The sequence below is a fragment of the Adelges cooleyi genome, unplaced genomic scaffold (assembly GCF_023614345.1).
Source record: "Adelges cooleyi isolate 19-005CV unplaced genomic scaffold, UGA_ACOO_1.1 ACOO_flye_CR_arks_rails_tigmint_CR_PRNA_247, whole genome shotgun sequence".
Taxonomy (NCBI): Eukaryota; Metazoa; Arthropoda; class Insecta; order Hemiptera; family Adelgidae; genus Adelges; species Adelges cooleyi.
In genome coordinates this window covers 11,427,585-11,451,965 of record NW_026095912.1, presented here as the reverse complement: position 1 = coordinate 11,451,965, position 24,381 = coordinate 11,427,585, and the positions used below count along the sequence as shown (strand labels likewise).

The 24,381-nt window shown below is 33.9% G+C and overlaps 1 protein-coding gene across 1 annotated transcript in view; it reads left to right on the top strand.

The window, feature by feature from the left end:
• The first annotated feature begins 1,708 nt into the window (after positions 1-1,708).
• LOC126836427 (mucin-17-like) overlaps positions 1,709-24,381 on the top strand; it is a 94,101-nt gene continuing 71,428 nt past the window's right edge. Inside the window, exon 1 of the mRNA XM_050569800.1 lies at positions 1,709-1,825. Coding sequence (XP_050425757.1) covers positions 1,742-1,825 — 84 coding nt within the window. The 5' untranslated portion in view covers positions 1,709-1,741. The remainder of the gene's footprint in view (positions 1,826-24,381) is intronic.

Below are 24,381 nucleotides of genomic sequence, written 5' to 3'. Positions count from 1 at the left end.
TATATGCTAATGAGACAACATAAAAGCATCATTCCTGTTATCGGGACTGAACATTTTTTTAGCGTTTAAAACATTAATTTTTTTTATGTATTTGACAACTTTTGACAAAAACATTATTTTACATTTTCTACGTCTGAGATATGCTCCAATAATTTTTGTTTGTGCACTGTTCAGGTTGTCTTGATAAACTTTCACAATACATATAAAATGAAAATACGTGTTACCCAGTAGTACCCACTGGATTAGTTTCAGTTTATGATTAGTTTCTATATTTTCTACGAATTTTTTTCCATATTTGATTATAGTTGCATTAAATTATTTTTTAGAACTGTTCTGACGACATGTTTATGTTATCAACTTATTTTTCAACAACTTTTCCTCACAGACAACTTTGCTGTTTGCACGTAACTCGATGGATATTTTATTAAAATAATTGGTAATAAAAAAAACCCAATATAAAAAATGTAGGTAATACAAAAACAAATATTATTCTAACATATTCTAGAATTATGTTTATCGATATCGTGTGCGGGAGTGTGCTGAAACAACATTGCCATACGTGCACAGTGCACACATAGTGTATTAGATAGGCGTTCGTACGAAATAAAAGCATCATACTTGAGTAAAAAATAAAATGCAAATCAATTTGTTAGGTCAGTATCGAGACTTAATCGCACGGTGTTTGACACAAGTAAACAGAAATGGAAGTAGCACTAGCATTGGCTAAAACAATCGTGTTTACCAAGTCTTATGACGGGGATGTACTACGGAGAGTAATTGGGAAAATTAATTCCAACGGTTAACAACTTAATAGAATCAAAATACGATTCTTTTGGGTTCAATTACAGCGAAAGAACACAAACCGACGGTTTCGGTATTTTTAACAAGTTTATAAAAAACATAACCGGTTCAAAAAACAACTTTTTTCATACAGAACTAATGAGGGTTAACTGTTAATCACATGACTTCCCCGAAGAAGAATATTTTTGCTTACATTACTGTGTAATGCCTTATACATTGCTTGCACTGGTAATGTGGAAGGCAAAGTTTTCTTAAACACTGCTACCGACGATATTTCTAATATTGTTTTCTTAATATGTGGTTTCTATATACTCGAGTGAGACTTCAAACTTTCTCCTGTGATAATTACGCCTAACAGGCGCTTGCTCGAGTATAATAGATTTAGCGATTTGTATGATAAATATTTTTTTAATTAGGTATACTTTGTTTTGTGTCATATACCTTGTGCTGGTCGGGTTAATCAAGCGTTCAAATTTTATTCGGATGTTTTGTACAAAAGTCACAAACTTTTGGTTGATTAGACGTTCAACGTTGTTATACTGTTGACTCTAGTAGGATTTCGGGTAGACGTTTCACCCGCATGGTCCTTAAAAAAACAAAAAAAAACGTACTCCACGTTAGTAAACAAACGAATCACACAGAAGTGTAATAATCGTGGGCTTATTTGTTTTGGGCCGTTCTCATTTGGCGGTCCAGACCATTATCGAGTAGAGTGTAAACACAAACGTCGGTTGAATATGTATTTGTATTTTGTATTTTTTTCACTCCGTCCAAGCTCATATTGTATAGGGGCTTTTAAATACAGGCACCCGGTCGCAGTGCGCCACCTAGCGTCCGCCGGGCAGCCCCATCCCCTACGAGAAGGGCGCGATACGGTTTGAGCTTTTTGCCACGCTCACAGTTATTTCGCGTACACAACCACCACAGGTCCACGTTCGCCATGGGAAACTTCCGAGTCCAGATGACTGCGATCGCCACCATCGTTGCAATTTTGGCAATGACTGACCCGGCCGTCTCCAGATCGGTGAGTATAAAAAAATTTGTCTATCCGAAAAGCCCTCCTTTAAATCGTACATTTCAAAAAAAAATTTTTTTAAAAAAATTGTATTTGAAAAAATCGTTTAAAAATACCGTTATCCGAATAATGGTCAAAACCCCCCACGTGTTTATTTTAGTTGTATTTTTGCATGTACTTTTATTTATAATTATTTGCCGGTATCGTTTCGATTGGAGTATAGGTTAAGTTAAGTATATTAATATAAAAATATATCAAAATTAGTAAAATGCTGCGCCCCCCCCCCCCCCCTCTTCACAATATACCCAATAGTTCACTCACTAGATGTACACGAAATAAAACTGGACTTCAAAATAACTGTTACTCATAGAAAAAAATGATTTAGATTGAAAATAATACTTTGAAGTTTATACAAATTAACCGGTAAATTAATTGGCATGGTCGAAATGTATTAAAACCACTATTTTCTTAAATATTGCCTATACAAAACTCCTTAAAAATAGACCGCATGCAATCATCTTAATAATAACAGAAGTATTTCCAAATAATATATAATAATATGTTCAGTGATTTGCAAAAATTGTATACAAATATAATAGTACGGAATTTTGAAGATTTGTGTTTCAAATTACTTATTTAGCCTTGAGGTATATAGGTTTAGGACAATTTAAAACGTTAACCTTTATTCGTCCAGGTTTAATTCTTATTTGTATTGTCTATTTTTCAATCGGAAAATAGTTAATATTACATACTTGATGTTTTATTCTTCGATATAAAAACGCAAATCATAAAAGCCACTATAGAGGTAGACCTAAACTTTATTGGAGTCTTAAAAGAAGGGGCGGGGTCACACTATTCTCTCCTACAGCTGGATAAAACAACGAAAACATTTATTTCAATATGTTAACTGGTAACAAAATTATCTGTTAACTCATTTTAGTTACGTCGCGTTTATTTTATCTACGAAGTTATTTAAATCCGAGTATACATAATGAGTGTAGTGCCGTGATTGACAACCCTAAAATATAATAACTATAATATTGTGTATAATATTACTATATGTGCCTTGTGACTTGTCTGTGAATAAAAATAGCCATCAGCGATAATTTTTGACAAGGATTTTCAGTTAATACTTGGATTCCCGACGTGTGTCCCCGTTACGGTTCATTCGAAGGAATATTCTGTTTTTGCCCAATCGAATGAATTTCATTCCAAATAAATTATTATTATTTTCGAGTTTGGTGCAAAGCGAAGAAACCCTTTAAAGAACTACACGATCATCGGCCGCATACAAGAACTTGAACAATTAAAACTTGACCTTAAGACAGATTCGGATCATGCACGAAAGACAACAGCTAGCTGTTTTCAAGACTTATTCCTTCAGCAGATTTATCATATTATATTAACGTCTTGGGATAGACCTTGTATCTACACTTTTCAGTACCAACGGACACATAATGTAATTCCGCAATATATAGTTCATTTGAAAAACAAAATAGTATTTGGGAATCCGCTTGAAAGTATTTATCAATTTGAAACAATACGTTCACCAGATAATATGACAATTAAAAGGAGAAACAACAAAATATTAATAACTTGTAGGAGATCCTAACTTACCATCACATTTATGTTTGCTTATGCTAAGCTCTTATGAACCCAACATGAAGGTTGAGGTCGGCTCTGAGTTGGACAAGAAACTCAATGTAGCAAATTAGAATACATCTACCATCGCCAAAGTTGAATTCAAGTTATTACTGAAGACTTCGGAAGGATCGGCTACGGCATCTGTAACAACATCGGTTTGGAGGAAGAAATACTGTATTTGATGTTGCAATGATTTTTTTATATTTGATTTTTCATGTACGACAGCTCAAAATATTTGATATTTATTGTAACAGGTTGATATTAAAACCTTACTAAAAGGTTGGTGTCTACCATTTAGAATTTAACCAGAAAATAAACCAGGATACCAAGATTAGTGGTGGGACTACATTTATTGATTCATAATCAAACTCCTCACAAACTCCTCCTCTTTTGTGTATTGTGGAAATTCGGTAAATCTAACTGTCAATAATGCCCTGTTAAGTTTGTCCCGCGCAAAGCCGTTTTAACGGAAAATAATTTAATTTTTCCCATAAAATCGACTGAGATAGTTGACAAAAAAAAAATAACAAACAATAAAGAATACTTGTCTTAACTGCCTAAACTTTACACCTTAATAAATGGGTATTGTGTCATCTTCATGGAAAACAATATTGTGTTTACAAAGAGAGAAACTATTAAATAATCAAATTTCTATTAAACTATACGTTAATCAATAAGTTCTATTGGTTTTATAACAAGATAAAGTTGGTGTATGCAATGTTCGATACATTTTTTTTCGTGTGTATTTTATTATTGTTTTGTTCGCAAGGAAAATATGTTATGACTTGTTCAGTTGACATTGTAATATTATATCTGATATAATATATAATATAATATAATATATTTGTATTTTTTTACCGATGAAACCAGAATATTGTATGCCCTCAAATTCGAATTTAAGTGTAGTTTAAAACTTACAGAATTGACTTTTTGTATGTACCTGAAACTTTTTTTACAAAAAAAAAAAACATGAAACGATACCGGCAAAATTATACCAACCGCCGACATTGGCAAGCTGACACTAAGGTTTGAAGGTGTCATTAGTTAAAATAAGGATTACAATCAAAAGGTTTTTGGTTGTTGTACCCCAGTCCTGTTGGATGGTTTTTCAGTGAAGTCTTTATCTGAGGTTTTCGCCGTAATTACTATGTACGTATATCGTTGGCTTTCTACAGATCATTTTTGCACATTTATTTCCCCGAGGATAGGTCCCGGTTGATGACGATCTCGGTTAAACAACCGTGTACAGAAATAATTAATCAAAGGTCCGTTTCACATGATATAGGATAGCTGGTTAGGTAAAGAGCGGTGTACACGACGTGTATTTATAATTATTTCCGGCTGATCCATTTGAAGTAGAGCACCCATATTCTCGGAAAACGATTATAATTTTGTAGTTTTCCTTTTGGAAACATTTTTTTGATTACGTTTTTTAGTATTTTCCAGAGTGCTATTAACTTTTGAAACTCAAATGGAAACGTACATATTTAATTAACTTTTTAAAATTAAAATATATTCCCGGGAATTTTTACTATTCGCGATAACCAGTTTTGAATAATTCATTTTAAATTTATTAGAGTTTTAAAATTTTAGGACGAGAGGTGGAGTATATGGTTGAGTAATGCGTTTTCTCTCGTCCTAAACATTAAACTTTTATATCTTTAAAGGTAGCTGTTCAAAACTAATGGTGAAATATTTTAAAAAAGGAAAACTACAAAATTGCAATTATATCACTCTGTACATCCCGAATTAGTATTGCTCTCTTCGCGAGATGGCAGTGACTAAAGTCTACTTAGTAGTTGCCGCTAATGGAATATTATACACTTCTCCAAACAAATCGCGTAAAAGCCATCACTTCTCCCTTACCTTGAGATAATGATAAAACAAATTACATACCTAGATAAAATCTTCTTCGCGTCTACCTTCTCTTGAAACTATTCTTAAAAAAATAGTGTGCAAAGTTAATATGAATGATTATGTAATAAGACCCGGGACTAAAATCAGTTTTAAAACACAATCCTTCTAACCAACAAACTTATGAATTATGGTTAAAACTACAGTTTGTCAAATTTAGAAGTAGGTAACCCGGCTACTACAACAATAAATTATCTAACACCTATATTTTTCCTTATCTTAGCGTGCCATTAAGTCCCAACTCTGTCTCTTTCCCTAAGTGGAAGTTTTTCAATTTTTTTAATTCATTTTCCCTGGAACGTGGAAGCTTATAAGGTAATAGGAAGTTCTGGATTGCTACCCGGTATACTACAGAAAGTCAATAGGACTACCACACAGATGCTGAGTGTCCATCGCCTAGGTATTACCCGGTCATAGACATTCAACCTCCGTGTGGCAGTCCTGTTGGCTTTCTGTAGTATACCGGGTAGCAAACTGGAACTTAAAATTATCTTTCAAACTTCCCAGTATTGTAAAACGCAGTTTAAAAGCACTTACAAAGCCAATATAAATCTAAATCTGGTTACAAAACATAAAATCAATTTAAAAATAAGATCAAATAATTGAATATTAATCCTTGATGTGTGATACTTTGTCTTTATTTTTTTCCCATCTTACCTTGTACAAGTGAACTCAGTCTTCCCTATTCTTCTCTTTTCTAAATTCTTACCACGAAAACATCTATTTTATTGCTGATTAGGAACCCACCAAATAAAATACACTCAGGTCACGTTCCTCGTTAGTTATATCATTCACAGTAAAAATAGGTAATGGGAGTCCTAGTAATGTTTCCAAGGGCATACCGAGGAAAAGCCTTACAGATTTTCCGGTGTTATTAGGGAATACAATAATAATAATTTTCTTTGTCTGTTTCCGTCTCGTGGTAAGACGGATGTTGGAAGGTTTGAATGAAAGTTTTTTCTTTGCACGGCTTCATAACATGAACAGAGCGGTTTTAGTTCTCTTTGGTTAACGAGGTTCACATGACTTTGCACACTATTGTACATACTGAAGTTGCAGTTTGTAAATAATGTACATTAATAACGCGGTCTCTGAAATAATGATGACTGTGCACTACTAATATACCTAATATATATTTATATACATACCTCCATACAATATAAATATTATGTAGAACGGCTCTGGATATAATGGTCTGTCGGAAAATTTGACATGCTAAGTACAATAATTTACGGCCAACGGTATACGCACCTAAAATGTATGGCGGAAATATAAAATGGGGGGGGGGGGGCGCAGTGGTTATCTCAGTTGTCACTTGATACCCGAGGTTAAGTTATGTTCATCGCTGTTTGATCCGGATGGGTGACTCCCCGAGAGGCCCATTCTATGTTTTTACACAAATTAAAACCAATCAACCGAACAAATTGAAATGCTTGAGTTGACAAAGTTAAAAAAAGGAAAAATTATATTACAACGATGACGTCCATCGCTTTGAGTGATCGTTTTGTATTACTGTCACGAGTTCGAACGAACCGAAAAAAATATAAATCAAATTAATAATTATTTTTTTTATAATAATGCTCTGCCGTTCAATAGAAAAACATAAGGCCAAACATGAACTATTGATTGAGAAACCAGGACCGATTTTGTCTTGTATGTATAAATGTGATATTGTATACTTATTATAATGAGATTACACTGTTAATTATCTTATGTACCGTATAATGTGTGTTATCTGTGGACGTTACAAAAAATATATTACATTCTAATAACCCGCAAGTGCGGGTAGTTGGTATCCTACCTCGAGTTCAAAGAATAAATATTTCGGTTCCTTTAATTTTAAGGAATTTTAGAGTAAACGTTATTGTTTAATTCAAACTGTTAAGGCTATAAAAATAAAATCATATGACTTGAGCAATCAAAAATTGGAAATAACGTTATTCTTGTACCGCACAATAATACAACAAAGAAAACTCGAGTAAAGTTCTACCGTTCTGAGAAAACCGATATTAATAGTGGCGTTGTCGTTGATATAATATATCGTCTTAAAGGTAAAAGAAAATAAAGAATTTCCCGAGGAATTTCCACCGTAATATATAACAGCCAGGGAATGCAAGGCACGAGGGCATTTTGACAATATTTTTTCAATCAATGCTTTTTAGATGTTGGACATAGGTTTCCACGTATCCGTTAATCTATAATGTTTCTATATTATTGGAACACATTTTGCTCTCTCGCGCTGGACAGGTTTGATAATAAAAGACAGAATATCGTATTCTCAAAAGTATGCGCCCTTTTTAAATTAAATTTGGCGGAGCAATGTTTTTGGGGTTACTTTTAACGGGTCTCCAAAGTTTTTTTTTTATTTTGGTGTATTTTCAACAAATGGATAGGACTTTATCTTTCTAAGAAAATATAATATTGTCTTGCCAACATTCAAGTCTGTTTTTGTTTGTTCTTTACAACTAAGCGAATTGACAATTTCTATGAATTATTTTGCGTTAAGTCAAATGGAATTTATTAAATCGAATTTAAGTTTATGGTTAATTTAACGTTTCGTGAACGCGGCGAAGCTAACATATTTGGTTAAATCATTTAAATTAATTCGATCTTGATTTATTGAGTTGGGTTTATTCGATTAGGTTTCAGATAGAATATGCCTAAAAACAGATTGGAAAGTTTTTTAGAATTTTAAAACGTTAGAAAATTAATTTGTTAATTAAGAGTTAGGTCGTGCTTGCTATTCAATTTTCGTTAGTTAATGAAATATTCGATGATTAATTAATTGTGATAGTGATGAAATTAATTTGATGCAAAATTTATTTTTATTAAAACTTTGTTTCACAATAATTCCTAACATTTTTTTTATCATTATTAAAATTATCAGATTTCAATCGCGATTAAATATTACATTGGGAAATTAATAATCAACTGCCAGTAATTATACTGTGCAATTTTGTACATTTTTAAGCGTTTTATCATAATATACAATACTATTACACACTGTCGTCCCTGGTCTTCGGTGTTCACTAATCTGATACCATTCCCGTTGCGTTCATTGTGTTGTTTCGGTGTGTAATGAACATTAATGGGGCTTTCGGTCGCTCTAACAAAAAGGAAAACATTTTGATATATTTTTTTTTTATATTATAAAAACAGTAATGATTCTCCCCTATCAAAGACAATTACTTAGGCGGCGGCTGTTTTGTAAACGACCAAAGCTTTACAAATTATCCAATACATTTGTACCTAAAAAGGATGCTAATAGAATTATTATTATAATATGTGACCTCACAAGTCTTGTTTTTCTTTAACTTAACATGTCATTAAGTCTCAACCATGTCTCTCTCTAAGGGGAGGTTTTTAACCATTTATTTACCCTAAAACGTGGAAGCTTATAAGGTAATAGGAAGTTCTGGGTTGCTACTCGGTATACTACAGAAAGTCAATAGGACTACCACACAGGTGCTGAGTGTCCATCGCCAAGGTATTACCCGGTCATGGACATTCAACCTCCGTGTAGCAGTCCTGTTGGCTTTCTGTAGTACACCGGGTAGCAAACTGGATCTTAATATTATCTTTCAAACTTCCCAGTATTGTTAAGGTTGTTTAAAAGCACTTAAAAAGCCAATATAAATCTAAAACTAGTTTCCAAAAAATTAAATCAATTTTAAAATAAGATTAAGTAATTTAAAATGAATCTTTGATATATGGCTGATTTTTTGTCTTCCCCCCCCCCCCATCTTACCTTGTACAAGTGAACTCAGTCTTACTAATCTTCTCTTTTCTCAATTCTTATCACGAACAAATCTGTAAACATAAAAAAATATACTTAACACTTAGGTCACATTTCTCGTTATTTTAAAAAAGAATAATGTCCTACTCCCCGAAAATAAAAACATAATCTGCGTATAACGACGTTGTGACAGCGTGACAGAAATGGCTTTAGATTTGTATTTTTTTTTTATTGTAAACAAGACAAAAAAAAAAAATAATATTTTCAAAAAAAAAAACATTGAAGTTGCCGTTTTTAAGCCGTACGGTTTAACTTACAGTACATTTATATGCAAGCATGCACGGTTATTTAAAAAAAAAAATTAATTTAGTGACATTTTTGTAAATTCATGAATGGCCTGAGTAATATTAAAGAGTAATAATTTATTTAAGGCAACGGGTGCAATGTAAAATATAGTACCACAAAATATTTGATGAAAAAATATTTTCATTTTATTACACTTTTTAAGTATATTTTATTTCTCGTAAAACCGAAAGTTTATATACAAGGCGTTACGATCTCGAAACTTACATTTAAATATCCGGCTTTTTTGTAAAATAATTTAAAAACCAAACATTTTTCATCGTGTCCATAAAAATATGTTGTTACTTTTACCTCTCTAGAAATTTCCCTTTGAGCCCGTTTTGGTTTTCTTCGTTGATTTTGCAGTGTGTAATATTTTTGCGTAACACCGTGTCTTGTACATCAAAATATAAAAACAATAAAAATACATACATATTTTATTACGGTCAGTTAAATGGTTTATATTATATGAAAGTCGTTATCGTTAAACTTCATGTTGAACCGTTCAGTGGCCAAACTTTTATGAGAAATCAATCGTCTTGTTTTTCTAATGTATTCAACCCTTTTGGTGGTTTTTATCATTCGAATTACAAGACTATTTCCCATAGAAACCCCCATGCTAATTCTTAATGCTATCGTTTCAAACTTGAATACACCTAGCCGCGGTCTCATCTATTCGTTAATTAATTAACTGTAGTTAAAAGGATATTGCATAATATTAGATCAAGTATACATAGTTTGACAACAAAAATATCTCGATCCATACAGATTTAGGTTTAATCAAGTTTCATCATATTTTCAGTTTATCGTTTAAGATTGTCTTAGCCAATCGTTGAACAACAATAGACAACGTCATAGGGGTATGTGGAGTGTGTAGACTAATCTCTAACTTTGGGTTATCTGTTTTAACGCCAGAATAATGCCTTCAAGCATATTCCTTTCCATCAATCGTCCGCACCTTCTGTTACTTGTATTGCAGGTTCTATTGCTTTTGCATCACTCATCATATCAGTGTTTCCGTGTTAAGCGCGGTCTCTCCAGTTATCGTTTTCTAATCGGATTCTCTTAGACAACTGTTCTTATAACCGAGCTTTGTCTGCACCATGCATACGTTAGTCGCTTCTTTGATATCAACGATTGAGACAAACGATTGCAGTTTGTCTGAGACACGATTGAGACAGTTAGAAAAGTCCTTATCGTTAGGCGATGACGCCACTGAGTTGTGGTTCAATGCAATGTGAGTATATAATAATATTGCGGGACGACAGATGTTATTCCGAATGAATAAGCGAAGATATGCCCGGCGCGTAAGTCGTCGTTAACAGCAACGGAGGGCTCAATTTTCATAAGAACAAGTTAAACTGTAGGCGCTCGCCAAGAATATTGCTTTCATTGGGCATAAGCCATAAAAAGACCCTCTGGCTGCAGCGGTGGGTGAATATTCTACAAAATGAAAATGCCCGGACCACTGTAATGTTATTACGGGACGGGCCGGGGCCTTTTTTAATTTCTTAAGTCTTTCGCCAGTGGAAAAGTTTAAAACTCCAAAACGGATTACCGAGCAAGCATAAAACACGACCGCACTCCTTGTAAGTACGGATACACATATATATATATATATATAAGGGACCGCCGTTTTTCGTTCATTGTTGCTTCTTTCATTATGTTGTGTAGCTACACGCCGGGCTGAGTAATATCTGTTTAAGTAGTAGTCCGTTCATTTTTGGGACTTAGGATAGACTTGAGACGTCGGTAGTTCGAAGGCCACCGTGGAAAGCCTTACAACCTAAGCGAGGAAGCCCTTTTATAAGCGCAACTGTTGGATTCGACACAACGTATTATGACTAAAAGCCGATTTCAGCACGCTGAACGCTTAAAGTGCCACGAAGGAAGGTAAATTGGCTAAGCAGCACCTGCGTTTCATACGGCAACCGCTCATAAAATAATCTCTTAAGTCCCTAGAAATATAACACTCGACGCTGTAGAATGCCATTTTAAATGAGAATCGATTAATCGAGATCAACTGGGACTAGGATTTCAGAATAAAATGTTATCAACCGACAGGCCAGAGAAACTAAATTTTAATAATCAGATCACCGAAGTCCTCACATTTTAAAGATAATATACACTTGCAAACATTATGCCATTTATTTTACCATTTTTCGGTATTCATCACAATAATTATCGTTCCTTCAATTTTCCCTCCAATAACTGCTCCAACCAACTGGATATATATGTATTTTTATTTTTATCTGTTTTCACGTGTCATTCAACATATCACCTCGACGTGCTCTTTAGTTTAATAATCAACTAAAGAATGTGTTAACACCCTTCAAAGAAATCTTTTCAATTAATTTTTATGTTGATAATTGTTGAGAAATTCTTGCCAATTGTAAGCCATGAACAGACATCCGTTAGATGTGACTTATAGTATGCCGTATGCGAACGTTTTTAATTGCACTCTTAGCCAACGTTTTTGCACATAGGGCTATTGACCTGGTTACGAGTTCATCTAGTCAATGGAGGTGTTAGTCGAGTGCTCGTTGAAGGAGACAGGCTGACACGTTGGCTGCATAGAGAAAAAACATTTGGCTGGAAGTAAACGTGGTGTAGTGCTTTTATTACTTTTTGGTAAACTTCATCAGTGTTCGTGAGCTTATCTCTAGGCGTAACTAGATATATTATATTTTCGAAGATACCAATTAAATATTGTTTTTAGATTTCTATAATATCGCTTTTACCTTATTGACAGTGTAGTTTGTCGTTATTTAATATGTTAGTATAACGCTGAATTAAATCAAACAAACGGTAATATTATTCAGAGGGAAATAAATGTTTAATGTAGTCTTAAAAAAAAAAAGTAATAACAAATCATTATTTATAATTTATTCAAAGGAAACACTTTTTTTGTCGTTTTATGGAGATTTCGTGTTTTTGTAATTATTTTCGGAGAACAACAACGTTTGGTAAAACCGATACGAAACCTTTGGGGGTTGGCCGGGCACTAACTTACCTATAAGATATTATGCTGACACGTCGTTTCAACCAAGTGTACTATTACAAAGATACTTTTACATTGTTATTTTTAACGGTTTCGAGCTTTAAAGACAAGTTCGGTGCTCGATTCGTTTTGTAATTGGACCGTGTCTTCGCGATGTTTGTGTTTTGGTATACTAGTTTACAAAAATCCGTTATGGCTTTACCGTCCTAGTGGGGTGAACCCGCTAAATGGGGCTGTGTAGGTGCTAAAAATATAGGGATACCTATTGAAAAATAACAAGGTCTTTTTAACAACCAAGTACCTACGTGGAGTGAATTTCAACACTCTCTGTTTTTATTCCTTCATAATAATATGTAGTCCATGACATTTATCATCTTCTTGTTGAAATTCCTTTTTTTATAATACTATATTTATTTTTCCATGCTGAAACAAGTGAAACCCTTCGATGTACTTTTTTTCTAGGAAACCGTACGTTATATTATGTGTTATTATTTACATAGATTTTAAAACTGGTCTTAAATAATCGCCTAAAAAGTTGAACAACATTATATACCTGAGTTACTCTAATGCGTAGCGTTATTTATCGTTATACTGTGGACATTTCTGAACAGAAAACAGTGCAGGTCAAATGTATTTCTATAATAGAAAAAAGCTCTGTATTACCGGCTTGTGTATATATTTTTATCTATGAACCATAAATCCCCTTTTCGGTCCCAGCGATCGGATAAATAAGCGACTCGAGGGACGTGGTTTTGATAATAAAATTGGATTTACCCCGGATAAACCGTATGGAGAAACACGGCGGTGAGCCGTAGCTTATTTTCTCGGCCTCGTATAGCTATCCAAACCAAAGATTTATTTCCTTCATACCGTTGCATTCAATACTTTGAAGGTAACCTAACGTAAGAAACCAATCCACTCCATTGTAGGGTACAACACAATAATAGACATAATATTATTGTGCACTGCAAGTATACAAGAGTGGGCAAGAAAACGGTCCTAACTGGATGAAATTGGGGTTTCATTTTAGGATGTCCCATAGCAATATGTATTGTTCATCGTGTAAGTCTAAAATCATTTAAAATTACTTTTCAAACGCTACCACCTTTATTGATCATACGACGACCGTTAATCGTTTTCCGTTTTCGACGGACTCGGCTTGTGGGTGTATAATATTCAGTCGAGTACCGAACAAGTAAATAAGAAAAAACTTCTAGTACATGACCCTTGACATTTTTATACACTACAAAGTGTACTTACGCCGTGCCTAACAACAATACTACCGTATCACGTTTATATAATAACTCCCGAGACCGACATCCAACATACACAAAATCCGTCGTTGAAAATCATTGCTTTTCCCTCAGTTGAGGTCATCTCCGGTTGCATCTGTCCATCACACACATGGTGTACATTTACAATCTACAGACGTGTATTTTAAGTAAAGTCTATTTTACAAAAAAAAAACATACTTGCTAGCTCAACAATAACAGTTTGCGAATCACAAGTAGAAATCATCTTTTTCATCATAGCGTTATCTTACACCAGCACGAAAAGTCACTCTTATCATTTATTTCTCTCTCTTTTCACACTCCTCTATCCAAGATGAAACACCATCAGCACACGTTTCCATTAACTCTGATCTAATTTTCCTTCATTTCCACTTTATAATATATTCGATTTACTTTTTACTTTTTCATGTAGTTTCTCCTTTTGTCTTTTTGTGGTAATAAATTGAAAGGTTGGTCGTAAAAGACCACCCGTCAAATGTATAGAGTAAACAATCAATTAATTATTTAAAGTTAATTTCAATAATCATTTTACCGACGTACTTAGCCATAATAAATCAATATATTTTTTAAGTGGGCACAATAATTATTACAAAGCTTCCAAGTCATTGACCGTTTTTAGGTTAATGCCTTATTTAGGTAAACGGTATTAGCAAAATAAACGTATGTCAATTGCGTACCTAACCTAACCCTCGCGCTGCGTCTAACGAGTTGATTCTGGTTAATATTCCCATTGGCAGTAAGTATTCGAGAGAGATTTCTTTTGCGGTGCCCTTTTACTTAATTCTAATTTTAATTCTGTACATAAGCCCAACAGCCGGGTTAAGGAAAACGAATACCGTATAAAATATGTTTATTTTGTGTGCATAAAACTTCTTATTGTACCGAATTCATATCTATAAGCGAAATGAGTACGCCATCAAAAATCTATTACAAATACCTTATTGACTGTAATTCGGGTGATTCTATAAAACCGTACACAATGGAATGTAGGTAGTCTGTTATGCTAAGAGTACAAGTGGTATTTATAGTTGAGAAATTTCAGTTAATTAACTATAAAACAACAGTTATAAGTTAGATAAAGTGCTTATGGCCGACAGAGGTGTTTTGAGATAAAAAGGTACAGCTTAAGGCTGTATAGAAGACATCGTTGCAAGGGCATTATTTGTGAATGTATGTACTTGAAGTGAGTGATTGAAGTATCTAGAACGAGGATGTGACGATTGTCGTGTAACTAAATTGGATAGAATTCAAAATTACTGTTATGACAGGAAAAATTGAATTTGGGAAAATTACAAAAATTCTACTTTATTGTTTATTAAAATATTAACCTATTTTATTTATTCGGACTAATAATACTTATAATTAGAGTTTAGACGGCCAGTACTCGGAAAACCCTACAAAGGCGACGACGAAACTCGTTAGGTACTCGGAGATCACTTAATTAATTTCGTTTAATCTTTTCGTGGTTGTCTAACCCACAATGGTTGCAATTTCCGAGGAAATCGCAATTGCCGTCATTTGTGGGACTTTTGCGGTGGTAAGCCGATGGCGGTTTTATTTGGAAGTTCGCATTTTGACAAAGGACGGACAAGGTCTTTGTCGTTGCAAATTACAAGCTAACACGGTCTTAGGCTGCGGTAAACGACGCCATAAAACGCCTGCGGTCGGTTCGGAGAACGTCGACGGGTCCAAGACAACAACGGGGTAATACGATTTTCATAATATTATTGCTGTTTGTCAAACGGGTTGGTGTTGTTTTTGAAAAGGTAAAAACGTTTATGCAAACGCACCGGCATTATAATTCAATTACGGAATCGTTTCGGGTTTTCGCGTTGATTGGCCTGTACTCGGTGATGAGCTTTTTGCGTGACTTACAATTAGGTTGAATTAAAACGGCAATTACATTGCCTGTTGCGCGGTGAATACAACGTAAATAGGGGAAACTTTAATGATCGCCGCAGAGGAATAAATGTTTTTTTATTAGTTTGCTTGTGTTTTTTTTTTTATATCCGACTAACGTTGTCGTCGTGAATAATAATAAGCGAGTGAACAAATGAAGAGAAAAAAAAAGAGACCGTTTATATTGATTATAATAATTTCACTAAATTGCGTTTGTAGGTAATTGAAAAGGGAAAAAGAAATAGGAAGAAAAAAAAGAACATTTTCTTAGTACTAAACGACGAAGACACTATAACGATGGCTTAATGCACACTTGTTATAAGTCACAAAATTGAAATTGTTCAGGAGAGCAAATTACACTTTTTTACTTTTAATAAGATTGTACTACAAAGTTTTCATTATAAATTTAAATATCACAACGAGTATAAATTTGAGATTTAAATAACTTTTATAAAAAAAAATAAAGCGCACTCAATTTTCTATCTATTGGTATCAAAAAATGTATTTATGTATTGCTGTATACTTTTAAATATGTTATGTTATATATATAAATTTATTTTGGAAAAAGTGGATAACAAGTGTGCACTAAGCCAGATCACTATCAACCAATGACAACAGTCCGTTAAACTCGACGTATATTGTTTTTAAATAATACTCAAACAAATCGAAGATTAAGCGATCGCATGATAATGATTTTTTTTATAATTTTATTAAAACTACACTGAAAATTTCCATGCAGCGAGTACTTTTTAAAGCTTAACGTCATTCCATAATCCCATATAGTTATTAATTATAATTTTTTTTTAACTTTAATGCTCGCTATCTATAGGTTCATTCCTAGAAAAAAGCTTTACTCGGACTATCTATACTAAAGTAAAAAAATCTTCTACTCAATGCTTGAAGCGAGGCCTTTTATTATATTTTGTTTGCATAACTTTTATCTTTACTATATTTAAAATAAAAATCATAGCATTAGCCTCTCGAGCCGATCGTTATTGTACAAAACACTCTTAATACCAATATTTATGTTTACATAAAGATTTACTTCTATTATATACTACTATAATAAGTACATCCGTCGAATTACTCGGACCCTTTCACGCAGAACCGCGTGTCTACACAATTATCTTTTTATCCGTCTCACGCACTCCCGCGTGATGAATTACAGTACAATTTTCTCCTAGAGATTCGCGAAAAGTAATTTAACGCAATTGTTCGCAGTGTCGGAGTAAAAGTACAACTGATAGGTATCTGTAGCCGACCCATCATAAGCAACAAGGTAATCCCAACCCGGCCAAATCAAAACTCCGTCTGAGTAGGGATAATAAACAGACGTTAAACGCGAACGAATGGAATCACACTACATGTATGTAGTGCAAGGAACACACACAATTGCGCACACCGACAGAGCGTGTAATGAGCTCAGATCTGATGATTTCAAACAAAAGTTACCGCACACATCGTACTCGTATAATATATATATATATATACTTGGTTTCAAAAAGTCGCTGTGTAAGGACAAAACGTCAGATTTCGATTTCGGATTTATGCGGATTATGCAAAGACCCGGCGCTTTTATGTTGTACACATTATTGTACCTAACCGTTCAGAACAACACCCATTAGGACGGTTTAATCCTCATCAAACCGTTGCTCGACTGCCCCGGTAACTTCAAGTACGTCTCCTTTGTCAGGCATTTGTCGTTCTCAGCACTCTCGCTGTCCGACACTATTAGGTTATTCCTATGCATTTAGGTCGCGACAACGTTTTAATAGCACTATAATTACTTAATTACAAACTAAATTAACTCACGCTGAATAACCACACGAAGGTATTGTCTCTCGCGAAAAACAAACTGTCCACAAGACAACCATCTCGGTCCCGTCTTTAAAGTTTCACTAAGAAAATTTACCCACTTCGTCTGAATTTATACTCTAACTTTGCCCCGAGGCCGTTGTCTGAACGAAAAAGTATCAATTCTATTATAATAATTATTGTTTGGCTAGGACTTTAGGTAGAGTCATTTTCTCGAATAAGATATTCAAATATGACAAATTGTATTCTTTAATTTCAAAAAATCTACCTCTAAAACAGTTCAATGAAATACTTAATCCTTAGTGGTTTGACGGTTTGTATTTCACTATTGTTTTGTCAGTAGTCGACGACATTAAGTTGGCATTATGGAAATAACACGGTTTACCAACCGGATTATATCTGTATGCTATATTAATCTGAAATACAGATGTTAGCATATTATTAATCTAACTTCTAAATTATGCAAAATTTTGAATTTCATAACTTATAAGCTTGGATCATTTTACTAGTGCACTACCCTTTTTAACTACCCTTGACTGCCGGTTTTGATTGCTATGTTTTGTACCCCAAAAATATTAATGCAAAAGTAGTTTTAGTATATTAATAATAATGCAAACTAAAATAATTATACTGCAAATCATAAATTACATTTTTTTGTCACAACACAATTGAATGCTTAACATTAATTAATTTTATGCGATTAAAATTTTCATTAATCTACACAACTTCCTTTTTTCAATTTCTTCTAAGTCTTTTTTTTCCATCAATTTCAGAATGTATCTAAATTTAAATCCATTCTACCTATTTTTTTAATTCATACAAATTAAAAAAAAATTTAACTTCTATTTTAATGGAAACCGGATTATCTCGATTTATGTTGCCTTTATAAAAATATTTCAAAATCAAATTGCAAAATGGATTTTTTTATAAAATATGTTGAGCTATTCAGTTGTTCGAAAAAAGGTAATTTGCTGCGTTTTGACAGCTGCTTTCACACGAATAAACCAAAATATAAAAATCATGACCAAATCACAGTAATCGCGTTTTACAAAAAACGATGTATTTTAACTGAATTCGAGTTTAGCGCATTGAACGAATAGTAATAATAATGTGATTTAATCCGAATAACCAAACGGACTTGATCATAATAATTGACGATTGTGTGCACGCCCAGCAAGTTCGGTTGGGTGAGTTTTTTTTAGACTCAATCATAATAATAATAATCATATTATTATTAGTACAGTTGGTTTGATTCGTCGAATCATGCAAATGGTTACTTCGTTTTTATTACTTTGATGGAATTCAATTATTACCTCCAGCGTTTTCGCCGAACCCGGAGAAATACATGAAATATTAATAAAATACAAAACCATTCAAGAAGGAATTACATTAAGGAATAACATTTTTTTCCTACCCCAATAATGTTGAATATTTCAATAACGTTTTTCGTTTTTTTTTTTTTTTTAAGCTTCCGCCGAAATTATTTTAAAAACAACTTTTTTTTATTTTTTATTATTCTTACATTGCAAACGCATCGCCACGTCTCTGGAATAAATTACCATAACGAAGGCGACGACGGCTTATCACAACTAAAAATACACACACACACACACACTAATAATTAGCGGGGAATGTATAATTTATAGCGGTACCCACGTGTTTGATTATAACGTTATAACGTTCGAGAAAAACCCCTTTTGCATAAACCCGGTGCGATAGCTTTAATGTCGGTATACCACAGCCGAGCTAGACAATATTATACAATCACAAGACGCCTCGCCACCTAAGGATCAATTAACCACGTTGTTATTAGAACGGTGAATAATAATTACCATAGTCGCCATCTGCTGTGAGGGTAGCGCGTTGCGGCAGATTACCGCAGTGCACCTGAACCTTCTCCCACAGGTCTACCCTGTATGTGTCCCACCCGTCGGGTCGGTGTACGCATAAAAAAACAAAAACTTTAAACTTGCTAAAACAAAAACTTCCTAATCAACATATCATTAAGTAAGTAGGTGAACTGCGGATGCGAGATAATTACAAACCACAGGGAATACGTCGTCTGACATTCTGAAAAAGAGAGGACTTAGGATGTTCACACATGTGATGCGTTTGTCCGTCGATAATAGTTTTATTATACAATGTAATACGTATAACATAATAAGTAATATCACATTTATACATACAACAAACTACCGTGTCTCTGTACAACAGCTGCAATATTCGTACGCGGTTTTAATGTTAAAAAATTACAAGTACGACATTTGAGTAAAACCAAACACTCAGCGCGCCACAATTAAGTTGACGATATGCCTTGGAAGTTATTCAACGAGATTTTATAACTTCAAAGATTGCCGTTTACTGCGCAAAGGTAAGTGAAATTATGTAATATGTGACAGGTTTTTAAGGGATTTTGAACAAAAAAACGTGCATCACTGTAAACTTAATATCTCCTCAGTAAAATAATAGTATTGAAGAAGTCAACAGTTAGTAAACCTTTAGTTTTATGCAGGGAAAACTTAAGATGCTGGAAATTTTTTGCTGAAAAACATTTTGAATATAATATTTGAATAGGTTTTTTTTAATCATAATATGTAAATATATTATTATTATTAAATAAATGCAATTATTATTAAAAACACCATTCTCAAAACTGTATAAGTTGCGTTGTACTTAATCGGCACGTGCCCAAGACAATGCCAAGTGATTCATTTGTCTCCCGGACGGATACGGGCTAAACGAATTAGTAAAACAAAAGACTTACTGTAAGAGTCAATACTAGTATTGATTCTCTTTGGTCGTCATATCCACAGTCCCGATCGACCGTTTTTTTATAAATTATAGTAAAAACATTTTAAAACTCCACATCTCGTGCCCATCAAATGAAATCGAGAAATAAACAATAAGTTTGTACTTGACTGTTCGGCTTGGCTGCTTAAGCTACGAGTTTTGAATCTCTCCGGTTCAGTAAGACATAATATTTTACTTAATTAAATTATTAATTATAATGGAATTCAATTCGGTGTTACCGTTACGACGAACAGCTTACAGCCGGAATAATAAAATTTAATGGAAACGGAGGCGATCACGCATAAGACGTTTCAATCCCGTTCGCCACAAATTATTATCCTCGTTATTTATTATTTCTGTTGTTTCCACCAAAACACTGTGCACGGGCTCGTCTTCGGTTTTATAGTTTTGGGCGATCGGGTCAGGACCATTTTATAGGCGACCGTAAAAGCCTGTCCGGGATTTTCACTGGAACCGCATCAAAATAATACATTTAACAGCGTCGATAAAATATAACTAATTACCAGTTTGGGGTGCGCACAATGTATAATAGGGGTCGTTATTAAACGTGGTAACCGGTAACTGGTTAGTCAACCACGGCGCAGACTATTGTGGCTGAGAGTCGCTATTGAAATATGTAATTCCAAAGCAGTTAAATCATTTTGTTATAAATTACTTTGCACACTGTTTCAATTTCCCCAGCGCCGCATTAGCCCTGCACTTATAAATATATAACTGACAATAAACTACGGGTCGGCGGATAGGATTAATGCACGTTTATTGGCAGGATTTAGCTGACAAATCGTTGGGTGACACGACTTTAGTACCTAGGTCGAAAGAGTTAGTTAAAAAGTAGTGAACATGCTGTAGTAGTGGCCGATATTACTCATGCAAATGTACACATGGAGCCCAAAGTGCTCGGATTACTTGGAGCTCCATCGACCATGCATGCCACCTGTTTGGTTGTGTTGTAAGCGCTGGCCAATAAGCAGTGAGATTAGGCTCTCCCGTTGTGCTAGGAATAGCAGATTAAAATTAATCAATTAACTACATTATTTAAATGCTAAAACCCGGTTCACCGATAATCCTGTTCATGCGCTTTTCGTGGCCTAGTCTCTGCTGTGCATTAGGTCATTGACAAAATAATTCAGGTGTCGAATAAAGCGTTAATCGTATAGTACCTATGTAAATGGAATGTTTACCGAGGCAATAAATTCACAGGTAACACGAAAAGCCTATAATGGAATGGTATATCCGAGACAAGAGATGCGTCGAAACATCAAAAGCCTAGAAAAAATGTCTAAAACGGAGAAACGTTTAAATGTGTAGAAAAAAGTTTGGAAAGTATAAGATCAATCTGTGACTTGTGAGAGTAGCAATTACAATGAATGTATACTATGTAAAAAATACTGTTTAAAATGGTTACAGCAAATTGAGAACTATATAAAAAAGCTTTTGCACGTGGAGAGTTTGTGAAAAGGACTTACTTTTCCAAATAGTTGGACAAGGACGATGGTAGAAAAATGTATATAAACCAACAAACAACTATGTTCACAACTTTTTATTTTTATTTCGCTATGTCAAATGCATTATAGTTTTCAAATTAATAATTTTGATAGCAATTATTTTCGTATAACATGATTTTTAATAATATATAGTATTTGCCTTTCAGAAAGTTTCGAAAACATAGTTTCAATTAATGTTAATGTCATACGCGAATTTTACATTTCTGTGGGTTTTCGGAGAAAAGTTTTACGAACTTGCTATAAAACTTAAATATAATTTCTACATTAAAAACTTCAAGGAGTTCATAGTTTGTTATACTTCTTCTAATGTGAGAGTAAAACCGTGGTCCGTTCTATTCTAGAGTATGGTTAGTTATTTTTTATTAACTTCGTATAGAAAAATCTGGTCACAAATCACAAATCTAGTCCTATTTGCTGTCTTTATTTGTATGATTCCCACCTCCTTAGACTCTTGTCTCACTCCATGCTGATGCTCCTTTTATTTCCTCCCGACTTACTCTTTTAAGTCTTAATTATTGCTTAATACTCCACCTTTTATGCTCTGTTTACCAATCCACTGTACATTAAGTCCAACGCCAAATTTTGTTTCAACGGATTTATTCAAGTTTTTGAAGCTTCGGAACCTATCTTTATCCTGGAAATACCCCTCCCTTCCCCTCAGGATATAGACACCGGGGTGTACGAATGAAGGAACGCAACAACAACAATGATACTAATTAATAAGCGAGGGTTGCCAAATTCTATAGAGCGTAACTCTCCAAAGCGAGACACACACACACGCGCTGTGCACCGACAGACAATATACGTATGCCGGTAAACTTTTCGCCTTAATTTACAGCGTATATCAAATTTTGATCTCGGGCGCAGAAAGTTTTGTATAGGAACTCGGCTGAAAAGACACGAGTTTGAAATAATGTGCTTCGTTAAGACTACTTAATGCCGGGCGCGATAACGAATAACGGTGACGGCATCCATGACTTTGCCGAAATAATAATCATAATAAGTTAACTATAGGGGGGCAACTCTTTCGGCGAATCGTCTAATGAATGAATATTTCGTTTCGGGATTCCTACAATGGAACACGGCATTGCTTGAGTACAAGACTTGTCTGGAATGTCCAGAAGCGTCAAACGATGTACCCTTTGTACCTTTGTCTCCGACTCGATATTAGTAATTACTCAAAAGACCGTTTTCGAGCAGTTGGAAAATGTCATTACTAAAAAATCCAAAGAATTGCCGACGGACGCAGAGCATAACTTAGCATAGAAATGCTTATCCGGCGCAATCCATTATTTCATGACAAAAATAACAAATATTTTGTATTGACAATGCACGCAATCATCATCGGTAACAATCGTTACCGGTCATCTGTGACAATTTAATTTTACATTATTCCCTACGATAAAAAGGTTGTAACTGATATGTTTCTTGGTTTCTAATTGGTCTGTGGTAATTTATATTTTCATGGGCTAAAACTTTGTCATGATTGTTCGTCTTAAATGCTAATCAACGGATTGCTTAAAAAATAATTACACGGGATAAGTGCCATTAATTTAATGATGTATCAAAAATATGTACCTGGGCTTAAAAAAAAAACCGAATCACGGATGTAAATGATATAATACGTTAACCTATACTAATCTAATCTCACAATCGCAAATTAACAATTTTTCCAAATACATTTTCTCCATATAAGTACTCCGAACAGGAGTCAGGCATAACTCTTGTGTATTTTTGTAAAATATTGTAAAGTATTAAATCGATCTTTATTTAAAACAGTGAAGTCAAGTAAATGGCAGAACTGTAGCTCCCTTAACCCCCCCCCCCCACCAAAAAAAAAAATCGGTACCGCGATGCAGTACGGTTTACCTTAAGCACAAACATAAAAACGAAAAATAAACAAAAGAATGAATTGAAACACAGCCAGGTGTCACGTTTAAGACGGTATCCATGCGGAAGGAATTCGTGGCACGACCGCAACAGTTCGAGTCGAAGTGTTAGGATATCCGGTCGGTTATCTTCCGGAACAAAGAGCGACAATGAATGAAGCACTCAACTCGTATATGATACACAGTCGTGTTAGTTAAGACTATTATTTTAATGAAAACAAAGCAAATAAAGCACACTGGAAACCATTCGTCGACTTTCGTTCATTTCCAATAATTAGCTCATCATCGGCTACAGGATGAAAATTGTCGTTTTTTAGTGGGCTCAGATGTATATTAATATAATCACTAGTAAAATGCTGATTTTCGTTATTACCAGTTACTCTTTTACGGTATTTATTTGCGCATTTTTTAAGCATAAAATCATTTTTTAAATACTTTTTTATGTTACTAAATAGTCACAATTATGTAACTTTTAGGCCTTATATTTTCATAACAATTAAATACGAATAAAAAAAAAAACGAATAAAAATCGTATTTCTAAAAACCAGTAAAAGCAAAACTTTTCGGAATAGAAATAGTAGACACAAGAACAAAACGAGTTGTACAAAAAATGAGTTTATTTCTTTTTGTAAAAACAAATTTTAAGTACCTAAATGATTTGTTGTTCATGATCAACCAATAAAATATTTAATTAAGGAAATACATGATTTTTTTTGT